This window comes from Talpa europaea, assembly GCF_964194135.1.
Source record: "Talpa europaea genome assembly, chromosome: 13".
NCBI classification, from domain to species: Eukaryota; Metazoa; Chordata; class Mammalia; order Eulipotyphla; family Talpidae; genus Talpa; species Talpa europaea.
In genome coordinates this window covers 38532662-38544916 of record NC_140080.1, presented here as the reverse complement: position 1 = coordinate 38544916, position 12255 = coordinate 38532662, and the positions used below count along the sequence as shown (strand labels likewise).

Below are 12255 nucleotides of genomic sequence, written 5' to 3'. Positions count from 1 at the left end.
TGACTTATTTCACTGAGCATAATTCTTTCTAGCTCCATACACATTGCTGTGAATGGCATGAGTTTATCTTTTTTGATTGCTGAATAATAAGCCATTGTGTATATATACCACATCTTCTTGATCCAGTCATCTATTTTTGGGCATTTGGGTTGTTTCCAGGTTTTACCTATTGTAAATAGTGTTGCAATAAACATAGGGGTACAGGTGTTCTTTTGAATCCATGTTTTTGTGTCCTTTGGGTAGATCCCTAGGAGTGGAATTGCTAGGTCATATGATAGCTCCATCTTTAGTAGACTGAGGAACCTCCAGACAGCTTTCGATAGTGGTTGTGTTATAGAGCAACCTTGATATAAAATGGGTTGCCTGACTATGGGTCCTCACCCCCACGCTTAAAGTGGACGTATTAATGTTAAACTGCAGACATACATAAAAGGTTGATAAAAGGTTTATTTACAAGGGAAGGAGAAATGGGGAAATGAATAACTCAGGGAGAAAAAGAGGGAGATAAGTTCATAAATGCATCCTACCCATTCCGCTGACCTGGAATTCCAATGACCTGCGGAGCTGGTGAAAAACCTAACACGCCTTTGTGGCAGAGAGGGCGACCCCTGGCCACATGGCCAGTTAAATACTCAAACCTAGTTCCTTAATTCCGCCCTCAGGTCCTTGCAACCTTCCCTTTGGTGATCATGGGATTTGTAGTTCCCAGTGTCTTGATGGAGTGGGGGTGGAGTCCACAAAGCCTGTATGGAGTTTGCTCAGGACATCCTTTCCCCTTAACAACTGGACCAATTTGCACTCCCACCAGCAATGTAGGAGAGTTCCTTTTTCACCACATCATCGCCAGCATTTGTTGTTGCTAGTTTTTTTGATATGTGCCATTCTTATTGGTGTAAGGTGGCATATTTGTTCATTTTGTTGATGGAGAAACTAAGGTGTTAGGACAGGAAAGGACAGTTCCTTAAGGTCATACTGTCTGTTAAGTACATTCATGAATTTACTCCACATTTATTATGAGTCAAGCATTTTGCTGGGCAATGGATGGAGAAGAGTGAATAACACAGAGTTCCTCCCTGTGTAGAGAACTGTAAAGTCAATGGAGAATTTATATAAACAGATTGGTTAATGATGGGGATGGTCAGAAGAGGGAGCTGAACCAGCACGGAGAGGGTCAGAAATGCAGAGAGGGGACAGGGCAAGGAGAGAGGGAGGGTGGAGGCTGAAGTCTCTGTCCACTTTAATCACACAACCTATAAAGGACCATCCATTCAAGTCCATCAAAGTGTACCAGATGCCTACTATCTGCAAACCACTGTGTCTAGCCTTAAAGATACAAAGATGAGTTTGGTATCTCAAGGACCAAACAAGTGTATAAACTCAAGTCCCTGACTGGTGAAGCTGTCCAATTTCAAAGCAATGGAAATTTGTTTCACAGTTTTTTCCCTTTCCCTCAGGAGATACAGCAAGTAAGATTATTTTTGTGCAAGCTGGCTGTGATTCTGAACCACAAGATTATTTGGCAGTGGCCTCCCTTGTCAAGCCTGGCACGCACTGCCACCTGTTGAGTGCCCCGATGTCCTTGGAATGGGCAGGTGGAATCTGTTCTTACACAAGTCACTTAACCAACCAGCTCTAGCAGAGCTAGTGGGGGTGGGAGGAGTGACTTTTTGTGGCTAATCAAGAGTTGGCCAGCAGCTGCCCAGGGATACATTCTAGAAGAAGTGTATGAATATATGGTCAGAATGAACTGAAAGCACAGGACCCCAGAGGGGGCTTCTGTTTTACACCCGGTTTCCAGCCACTTTTCTGGTCGCAAAGGCCAATAACAAATACTACAAATTACACAAGTAAATTATCTCTCCTTATTGGGCCTATGTAGACCCTCAGGGAAACTGGTGTTTGTTGCTCCCCTGGGAGGAGGAGTTGGCTTTATAAATACATTCAACATATAATGGCCTTGGTACTTAACCCTCCACCACTCTTCATTCAGTATTTCAAGAAAATACTGCCTTGTAGGTTTGATAAGGGGATTAAAAATTAACTATTGGATTAAGCAATTTGGTCATTGATGATGTGAACACCAGTAATTTCAGTGGACTGGAGTTGGCCCAAACTAATTGAATTGTGTTCAAGAGATTATAGGCAACTCTTCTGAGGATGAAAAATGGAGCAGAGAATTGGAATAGAGCTAGAGGAAGATAGAGTTGAGCAGATATTTTTGAAATGGAAGAAATCATAGTATATTTAGTATGCTGGTTGGATGATTCAGTGGGGGCAAAACTGTTGATGCAGGAAAGAGGTGTGTCATGGCTAGAGAAGTGTTCATTTTTTAAGATTTATTTATTTATGCATATAAGAACTGAGGTACAGGCCAAAGATGTGGGGGTGGTGACAGGATTCACCAGAGACAAAGTAGGGAACAGAACAGGCAGATTGACTGAAATACACAGCTAAGGGGAGCAGCGGGTAAGTCAGGAGAGGTCTGCTGCACCATGTGGGTCCGCTCCCTGGCTGGGGATAGAACATGTGCTGCAGTGGCTGCCATAGCTTCACAGTGCTGAGACTTAACCCTTTGCACCACTAGGGAGGCTCCGAGAGAGGTGTTCTTGAACAGGAAAGAAGACAAGGGATTTAGTGATACAGCAGAGCTGTACAGAGGAAGAAAAGGTTTTTCTTGACCCTTTTAGGGTGTCTTGCTGGGTCTGAAAATTAAATTGACAAAGACAATAAATATGAGAAAAGCATTCAAATTTATATACTCTAAGTTTCATGTAACATGGGAAATTTCATAAGGAAATGCAGATCTGAAGAAACCTGAGTTATTTTTATGTTAGGATTAATGAAGAGTGAATAGTTGAGAACTATGTTAGGGTAAAGGGTATGAAGTAAGTGTGGTAAATTAGGGATATTTAGCAAGACCTGTCTGTTCAGATTCTTCCTGCTGTTCTCTGTCTTAGAGATAGATACCTTTCCTCCAGGTATAGAGTTCACCTCAAAATCTCCACCTCTCACATAAGGATGCATCACCTTACCGCAGAAGGTGGAGAGGCCTTTTGACAAGGCCATTTACCAGACTGTTGCTGCGTGTTCAAGTGGAGAGACTGGCCTTAAACTAAGTGTTGACAGGTCACTCATCAGGAGAAAAGGAAGTGCATTTGGACAGGTGGGCTGATAGATATCGTAGAGAGACAGACATTTCCTTTTCTCAAAAGCCTTTAGCTTAAAACATTCAGTATGCAGAGGAACTATAACATGGTACTATGTTCTGAAAACCGTCAGATGGTTGTTAAACACAGCTATAACTAAATATTGTTATACAAATTTAAAATGAAGTAAACTATATTAAAAAGGAAGTATTCAAAACACATCTCTTTCTTTTACATGATGACATTTACCATTATCTATGTTCTTGTAATCATTTGTTTATTGTATGTGGATGATAGAAATACCACACAACAGGTGTATTTTTGCCTTTTTTGGGTCCTTAATTCTACATTTAGTGACAATTGCATTGATAGTTTGAAATTGCTACTGTTACAGGACAGGGAGAGGGGCAGCCCAAACCCCGTAAACCTGCCTACTCTAAATAGGTTCTGCCATCTGCCGCATCAACACAAAACGTATGAGACTTTAATGGGAAGGATCTTTAATAAAACTAGGAAACAATACAGGTAAGGCAAAGAGTCTAGTTTCTAAATGAAGCACCCACTTTCCTGGGGACCACCCTGTTACAGTACTTTGAAAGGTGAGAGTGTTTCCATCACAGACATCACAATCATAAAACAGGGCCTTGTTTTTAAAGGAAAGATGTTAAAACCATTTGCCAGACTGTTGCTGCGTGTTCAAGTGGAGAGACTGGCCTCAAACTAAGTGTTGACAAGTTACTCATGAGAACAGGAGAGAAGGAAGTGCATTTGGACAGGTAGGCTGATAGATATCAGAGAGAGACAGACATTGCCTTTTTACCAAGCGAAAAAAGAAGCTAAGTAATCACTCAGAACTAAGGCTGGGCAGGGAGGTATTGGACGTTTTAGGTGAGAAGGATGAGGCAAAGTAAGTAAATCAGAGAAATATGTTTTTGTCTCACACCATCTAAGGGCCCCATTGAGGTGAATGGTTATGAATTTTAAAAAGGGACTTGTTACTATATATATATATATATATATATATATTTTTTTTTTTTTTTTCTCCCTCCAGTTTCCCCCTCAGCAGCTTGGGTGAGGTGGTTGTTAAGTGGTGAGTCAGATTTATCCAAATGCAGGGTTTTGCCAGAGCAGTATGACTAGGTATATGTGGGGCAAGTGAGATTATAAAATTATAGATGTATAAATTACCATGCCCGAGTCCATCCTTATTCATCCTAGCTAACATCATGCCCGACCTCCTGCAACTTCAACCCATTATCCTGCGTATCTTCTTCCATTGTTTATTGGCTGTTGCATCACCTAACTCACCTGTCCTACAGGACAGCAGACGCCCAGCTTAATTCCCTCCTGAACCCAGTGTCTGCCACTTTGCTCAGCGCCCCGCAAGCGCTCAGTAATTAATGTGTCGAATAACAAGGAAACAATGCACCCCCTCGTTTGCTCTCTTCACATCTGTACGGTCCACAAAGGAAACTCCTTTTCTTTTTGTACCTGATGGCCCTTGTCCTCTGGGGTTTAACCTTTCAGGAGCCGACGCCCGAGGCCAAGTTCTTTCTTCTCGCACAAACCAGGGGGACTCGCCCCACTTTCCTTGGGACCCAAGTTCCCGCCTCCGGGGCCGCCGGGCGGCTCGAGCCCACAGCGCCTCTGCCGGCCTCCGGGAGGAGGTGACCCTCGCAACCCCAAAACTCAGAGGACGGGCAAAGTGCACGACTCTAGTCTCACTTTTCTTTTTAGGGCGCCAAACAGTGCCCTTGGGCTGGGCTTACCCCGTGGCCCCAGACGCGGGCAAGCCAGCAGCCCAAGTCCCAAAGTCCAGGGTTCCGGGGCGCGCAGCGGCGGGGCGGGGCCGAGAAGCCGCCGGGCCTGCAGGCGTGTCCGGGGTGGGGCGGGACCGCGGGCGGAGACCACCTTCGGGCCCGGCCGCTGTGCGCGTGCCCCCGCCGCGCTCGGGTCCCAGGGCGCGCCCCCGCCGCGTGGCTTCCCTGACAGGGGGGCGGGGGCGGAGGCGGGGCGGAGGCGGGGCGGGGCGGGGGCGGGGCTGTCTGTTTCTCCGAGTGGACAATAAAGTTTCGAAAGTTTGAAAAGGCAGTAAAAAAAAAAAAGCCCACGCCCCTGGGGCGGCCCGGGTGTGGCAGCCGGCGGCCCGCGCTGGCCGAGGCGTGGTCGGCGCCGGGGCCGCGCGCGGGGATGGGGGTCACGGTGGAGGTGCGCCAGGTGTACAAGTACCCCTTCGAGCAGGTGGTCGCCAGCTTCCTCCGGAAGGTACCCGCCCCGCCCCGCCCCGCTCCGGCCCGCCCGCGGCTCGCGCGCTCCGCGCCCCCTCGGCGCCCCCGCCGTCTGCGCGCCCCTCTGCGCGCCTGCGCCCCCCGCAGGCCCACGCGGAAGTGCGGCCCGTGGCCCCGCTGCCCGCCGCGGGGAGGCGCGGGCGGGGGGCACGTGGATTTCCTCGAAGGTTCGCTGTCGAGGAGGCGCGAGAGGCTCCGTGCGCGGCGGCACGTTCGCATCCCGCCACGGCTGCAGGGAGAGGCCGGGCCGGGGGTCGCGGGGAGACCCTCAGAGAACCCAGGCCGGGGTTGAGGATGACTTGTCGACCTTTGGAGTCCTGCTTGAACCCCTTAAAAGCTAGTGGGGGCCGCGGAAGCCGTCGCGCTGGGACCTGAGCACGGTGGCGCCTCACCGCCACTTTCCCTGCGGTGAAGCAGCTGGGGGGCGTCGGGCGGGCGGCCTGCGCGCTCGGAGCCGGAGTTCCGTCGTCTGTAAAAGGCGGGGAAATAATAGAACCCACTCAGGCGGTGAGGACGGCAGGGAGGGGTAGTTCATGAAAGAATTCATGTGCTTGTCACAGGGTTTAAAGTTCCTCGTGCTGTTGTTGTTTGTGCGCCAAATCAGTGTCAGTGACCCTCTATCTCAAGGGCTTCTGGCACTATCGCTCGGGGTGTAAGGAGGACAGGAAATGTTTTTGAAAAATAGAAAGCACCCAGGGGTGGGAGGTGGGACCCCAGGGACTCTAGTCTGACTCTGCCCTCAGTTATTTCACTGGGGCATCCAGTGTCCAGGCATTCCGTTCTTCATCTGTGTGGTGACAGGGTTAGGGTTAACCTTGCGTTCCCCTTCAGCTTTCACATTCTTAAGCAAGATTTACCAGAGTTGTCCTTTGCCTTGGGCAGCAGCTCCTGGGGTTCCACAGGCAATCTGGAAGCCAAGCTAAGGGAGATGCTGGGTCAGAAGGTAATTTTTTTGGGTGATTAAGACCTGACTGCCATTAGGTGAAGTGATGCTTTTGGGGGCGCAGGTCACAAAGGAAGCGGGAGGATGTTGGTTAACTTGTTATGAAGGCCTGTGTGTGTGTGCGCGAAATGTCAGCTTGTTGATATTTTTTGGTTGATTTCCAGTATTTGGAATAATGCCTAGCACCTACTAGCTGCTCAGTAAAATTCTGATGAATGATGGGTGAAAGACTAAATTATGAAACTGGTGTAGACTTACCTTTGGCTAGGATTTTGAAGAAGTGTTATTTGTGAAATAAGGGCTGAAGTGGAGGGATTTCTCAGGCCAGAGGGAGTGGGGAGGAAGTGCTGTCTTGTCCATGACTGTTTACTCTCCCCAGCAGCCTCAGGGAAGAGTTGAGATTGACTTCCATTTCCTGGTCTGAAGAAACTGAGGTTCAGAGAAGTTTAAGCAGCTTTACTAAGTTCCCACATTGTGTAGGTAGGAGAGCCGGAATTTCAACATTTCTGAATCCAAAGTCCATACCCTTACTACATTGCCTACAACAGACTCTCAGATGATTATTGAGCAAATGGAATGTTTCAGAAACAGCTTTGCTTTTCTCTTTACACAATCCCAATTTCATTTTGTCCTCTTAGACAACCCTTTGTGTCTCATATATATATATATATATATATATATATATATGGTAGGCTGAGAAAATAATGTTAGAATTATGCTTTACTATATAACAAATTGCCCGTGTGTTTAAGTGCCATAAACTAATGATAAACTTTTAATTCTTGGGATTCTGTGGGTTGACTGGACTCAGCGGGGTGTTTTTTGTGTGCCATATGTTTTAGCTAGGGCCACTTATGTAACTGTAGTCAGTTAGGATCTGGAATAATTCCTATAAATACTTAGTAAAGTGCCTGCCACTAAAGAGGACCTCTTGGAAGGCAGGGCCAGGGGAGGGGAAAAGAACTTTTGCAGACTAAAGATCAAGTGATGGGACAGTGTTAACAACCATGGACAACACTACACTACCATTCTAATACAAAGCAGCCCTTCAGAAACCCCAGGGAGGGCCATGAGACTATTTCTAAGTTGTCAGTAAATCTGTCTGCTGTGAGAATTTTCACCTTGTATTCCTTAAAGCCGTGAACTGGAAGTCAGTAGACGTGAAGTCCAATGATTGTGCTTTCATTGCTATGTTGGGTGTCCTTGTGACACAGTTTTCACTAGTTTATACTCTGCTCTTGCCCAGATTAGAAAGGGGCATCATCTAGGTCATCCTGTTTACTCACAGTAAACAGGACTAGTGGAAAGTGAAAAGGACCAGATATGTAGATTAGAAGAAGGTGCCCCTTCTAGGTGGATGTAGTCTGGTTTCCACTGGCCTGCCTGACTGGATTTCCTTGTGCAGTGAGCAGCATGCACAACTGTATAAAACAACCCTGTGATCTTAATTTCTCATCTGTAAAATGGCAATGCCTATTACCCAACCTTCCTCCCAAGATTGTTGCAATGATTTGACAAGCATGCTGTTTTTTAGAAGTCTAATATAGTAAGAATTATCTTTTTGGCAAAATAAGCTTTTGTTTTCTTATAGTCTTTATGGGATTTTTTTTCAAAGGAAAGTGCTTGGCAGATGGGAAAATCCTATGAGGATCTCTGGAAACATTAAATGTGATTTTACACAATGGTATGTTTGAAGCTGCTTCAGCACTGAGGAAGTTCTATTTTAAATAGTCTACTGATCTATGGCTTTTGGTATTTTAGGACTTGCCTTCCAAGTTATAATATACTGCTATTTTTAAAACCTGAGGAATGTTTGCTCTTCTTACACCTGCCTGTTGGATACCACAGGCAAAATGTTAGCTACATGCATTCAAAGCTCAATGGCACCTTGAAAAACAAACAACACAATACTCTTTGTTCCTGGAATACAGTGTTTCTCATTGAACTCTTCGTGTAGGAATGCCATGAAACCCAAAATGGTTTATTCATGGGATGCTAAACTGTATTTTCCATAAAATGTAGTGTCAATGCACTTGACAGTGTATTTTGGTTTCTTTCTTTGTATGACTCTTAGCTTACCACTTCTCATCAGCCCCTCAGAAAGGAGCCCTTTTATTTAAAATCATCTGCATAGATGACAAAAGTTGCAAACATGCGTCTGGAAGTTCATGTGGGCCTGTTTAATGGGCTTTCCTTCACAAACTGGGTTCAAATAGAACTTCATTAATTTCATTTATCTGACATTTAAAGTCACTAAAAAGGACCCAGATGACCATTGCGTTGACTGGATTTTCTTATTTGTTTTCAAGGCTAGAGAAGTTATAGTTTATCTTACCATTGAGTTGTTCAGGTGGCTTTACTTTTTTATGCATCATGTGGAGAGTGTTCGCTTGATGGGCTTTCCCCCTGATGTTTCCCATGTACCCAGAGAGATCTTGGAACATAGCAGGTACTCAGCAAATCCTTGGTGAATAAATGGTCGAAATACACTCCTCTGGGATACAGCCCTATGTAATTCTAGACTGAAGTCATAGTGGGGTTCTGGAATATGTCCTTATGGTGGGTAATGTCTGAACATGGACCAATTAAAATAATTTCTTTGCTTCAGTACTGTGCCCTCTGGTTTTATTTATTCAAACTGGGAGTCTGATGTGCTGAACAAAAATGGCTTGAGCGTTTACTCTTAAACTCATAAAGGGAATTTATGAAGGGCTATTTCCATTTAGAGTAGAAAGTTGATTGGGTAATTAATAATGCTTCCATTTCTGATCCTATCTTTTCTCCTGCACATTTGACATTTACATGTGTGGTACAATTTTGCCGTCAGAGCTCCTGAAATATTTGAGGTGAACGTGTGTTTCCAAAATAAATGATTTGACAATTGATAGGCTTAGTTTAACACAATGGTTATTTATCTTTTTGTTTATATTGTAATAGTATTTTTCTCACTTTTATCTTCCTATCATCAATTCTTCTAGAAGATTAGGCATGAAGGAGAATATGAAGAGCATGGGCTCTGGCATCAGGGGAGAGGACTGCTTTGAGCTGTTTGAGTTGGGGCACATCAATTTAATTTTCTGTGTTTTAGTTTGTTACTTCATTTGCAAAACAACAAGTATCTTCTGGAGTTGTTGGGGGGAAATTAAATTGGATAATACACATGTTTATACATAATGTGCATAGGTTAGTGTTGGTCCAAAATAGGTGCTTTTAAAGTACCTAGCAATACTAATGATAAGAATTTACTGCATTTATTCTATGAACCTGAAAATAAGAAGCTGAGAGTATTCCGCAGAATATATTAAAACTTGCAGTAATGAAGAAGAGAAGGAGCATGGAAAGGTCATTAGAATTATGACTTACTTTTAAAAATGCCACTTAAATACTTTTAAATTGAAGGTTGTGGCTTAATCAGTGCATAAAAGGAGATTTTTTTAAACTATCAAAGCACTTATAGTTGAATGTTTTTTGTATGTCAACTAATAGACATTCATAAGTCTGTGTATCATTTTCCCTGGTAGATGAGCATGAGACCTGCTTCTGGCCTCAAGGAGTTCACTGTAAATCTCAGGGGCGTGTCACAGACATATTGTATAGGACAAGGTTCATGTTTTAATTGTAAATATGAGAGCTTTTAGATTATTTAGAAACAATTGGTTGTCTTTTTAAAACCAGTTAAGTATTCTCTATAGTACTCTGCTCTGATTGAGCGCTTTCCCTATGCTAAGGCGGAGGGGTGCATCAGGGTGTCCTTGTGGAAACTTCTGCAGATTTTAAGTTGGTAAACCCTGAGCTTGTAAAGTTTGACTAGTCTATGAAAATAAGAAATATCCTCTAATAATATTGAAATTACCATTTAAATATTTTTGGGTTGCAGGTGGATAGTTTACTTCATGCTACACCACAGTAAATTGCAAGAAAAAGACTGAAGTCATGGAACTAAATTTTCAAAAATGCTAATTCATTCTTTAGTAGCAAAGCCAGCTACCTTTCATTGATTGAGTAGATTACTTACCAGCGCCAGGTGTTATGCATTACATACAGTTGTTTCCTTTAATTCTTGTGAGAACCATTGAAGGAAGGTATTTCATTCTCATTTTACAAAATGAAGAAACGAAAGCAGATTGAGTTAAAGTGATTTGCCTAGAACTCTGATGGATGGGTTTCAAACTGAAATCTCTTGGATTCTAAGACTCCCTTTGTTTTTCAACACTCTGTATTTATTTTACTTTTTATTAGCTTTTCATTTAGAAATAAGTTGGCTTACAAAATGTTGCAAAAACTAAGAATTTCCATACAATCCTTTCCCACTTCCCCAAGTTACAATATAAGACTCAGGAGAGTAATATCAAAACCATATTAACCAATCTACAGACAGATTATTCAGATTTTGACAAATGTCTACTGATAACCATTTTTCCAGTTTAAGGGCCAATCCAGGAACCCCACCTTGTATTTGGTTGTCATGTCTTCAGACAAAGGGAGTCTTAGAATCCAAGAGACTTCAGTTTGAAACCCATCCATCAGAGTTCTAGGTAAATCACTGAAACTCAATCTGCTTTTATTTCTTCATTTTGTAAAATGCGAAAGAAATACCTACCTTAAATGGTACTTACAAGAATTAAAGGAAATAACTGTATGTAAAGCATAACACCTGGCACTGGTAGGTATTCTACTCAACAGTTCTGCTGTCTTTTTTTGTCTTTCTGGACAGCAGTGCTTTTGAAAAGTACTGAAAATTAGTTTTGGACTTCATATCTTTATTTATTAAAAAAGATTTATTTATTTATTTATTTATACAAGCACTGTGTACAGTCAGAAGCGCGGGAGGGTGAGAGAATTCACCAGAGCAGGGAGCAGAGCAGACAGACTGTCGAAATACACTGCTGAGGGGAGCAGCGGGGGGCAGGAGAGGTCTGCGCACCATGTGGGACCCTCGCCCAGTGGCTGAGGATGGAACCAGTGCTGCAGAGGCTGCGGGCAACTTCGCAACCCAGTGCTCAACCACTGCGCCACCGGGAGGCCCAGCTTCATATCTTTAAATGCATTGGATTTATGCATGCATTTAATACTGAGATAAGAAGATTTTCCTTTAGGTCAGAATTATAAAATATTCCCTTCAAATTTTTTTTATTATACTATTGCCATTTTTTTAAAAAAGGATTTATTTATTTATACAAGCACTGGGTACAGTCAGAAGTGCAGGAGGGTGAGAGAATTCACCAGAGCCAGAGCGGGGAGCAGAGCAGGCAGACTGACGAAATACACTGCTGAGGGGAGCAGTGGGCATGGCAGGAGAGGTCTGTGCGCCATGTGGGACCCTCGCCGGCGGCTGGGGATCGAACCAGTACTGCCGATCGAACCGGCACTGCAGAGGCTGCGGGCAGCTTAGCAGTCACGCGCTCAACCTCTGTGCCACCAGCGGAGGCCCACCATTGCCAATTTTTTAGGACATATTTGAAAGAGAGTAATGCGATGTGGGCTGGCCTTTGTTTTGCCTCCTTCCTCATTCAGGCCAGAAGGGCCCTTGAGGATCATCTGATGGTCTGCTGTCCTCTCTCTACAGCTGGCAGCCTCTCAGTCTGTGTCCCTGCTCCTTGTCCTTGTTCTTTCTGCTTTATCATTCTTCTGGTCTCAAAGGGCAGTGGGCAGCCATTCAGAATACCTATCAACATACATATGTTTAGTTCTTGATCATTAAAATTTTGATTAATTGATTACTCCTTTGATCTGGATATGAAATCAACTCTAGTTTTCTACTGAGATAGACTATTGCATGTGGCCCATAAAGGGCATTTTGGCACAGCTCATGAGGCATTCTTTGTGTAACTAAACACTAAGTCTCTTTGCAGCTGCTCCACCTCTTTGTGTTACATGT

General features: G+C 44.0%; 1 protein-coding gene across 1 annotated transcript in view; it reads left to right on the top strand.

Annotated features, from left to right (window-relative positions):
- Positions 1-5336: 5336 nt before the first annotated feature.
- Positions 5337-12255, top strand: part of PRELID2 (PRELI domain containing 2) — a gene marked incomplete at both ends in the record, with an annotated part of 59215 nt that continues 52296 nt past the window's right edge. Inside the window, one exon of the mRNA XM_084252880.1 lies at positions 5337-5411. Coding sequence (XP_084109006.1) covers positions 5337-5411 — 75 coding nt within the window. The remainder of the gene's footprint in view (positions 5412-12255) is intronic.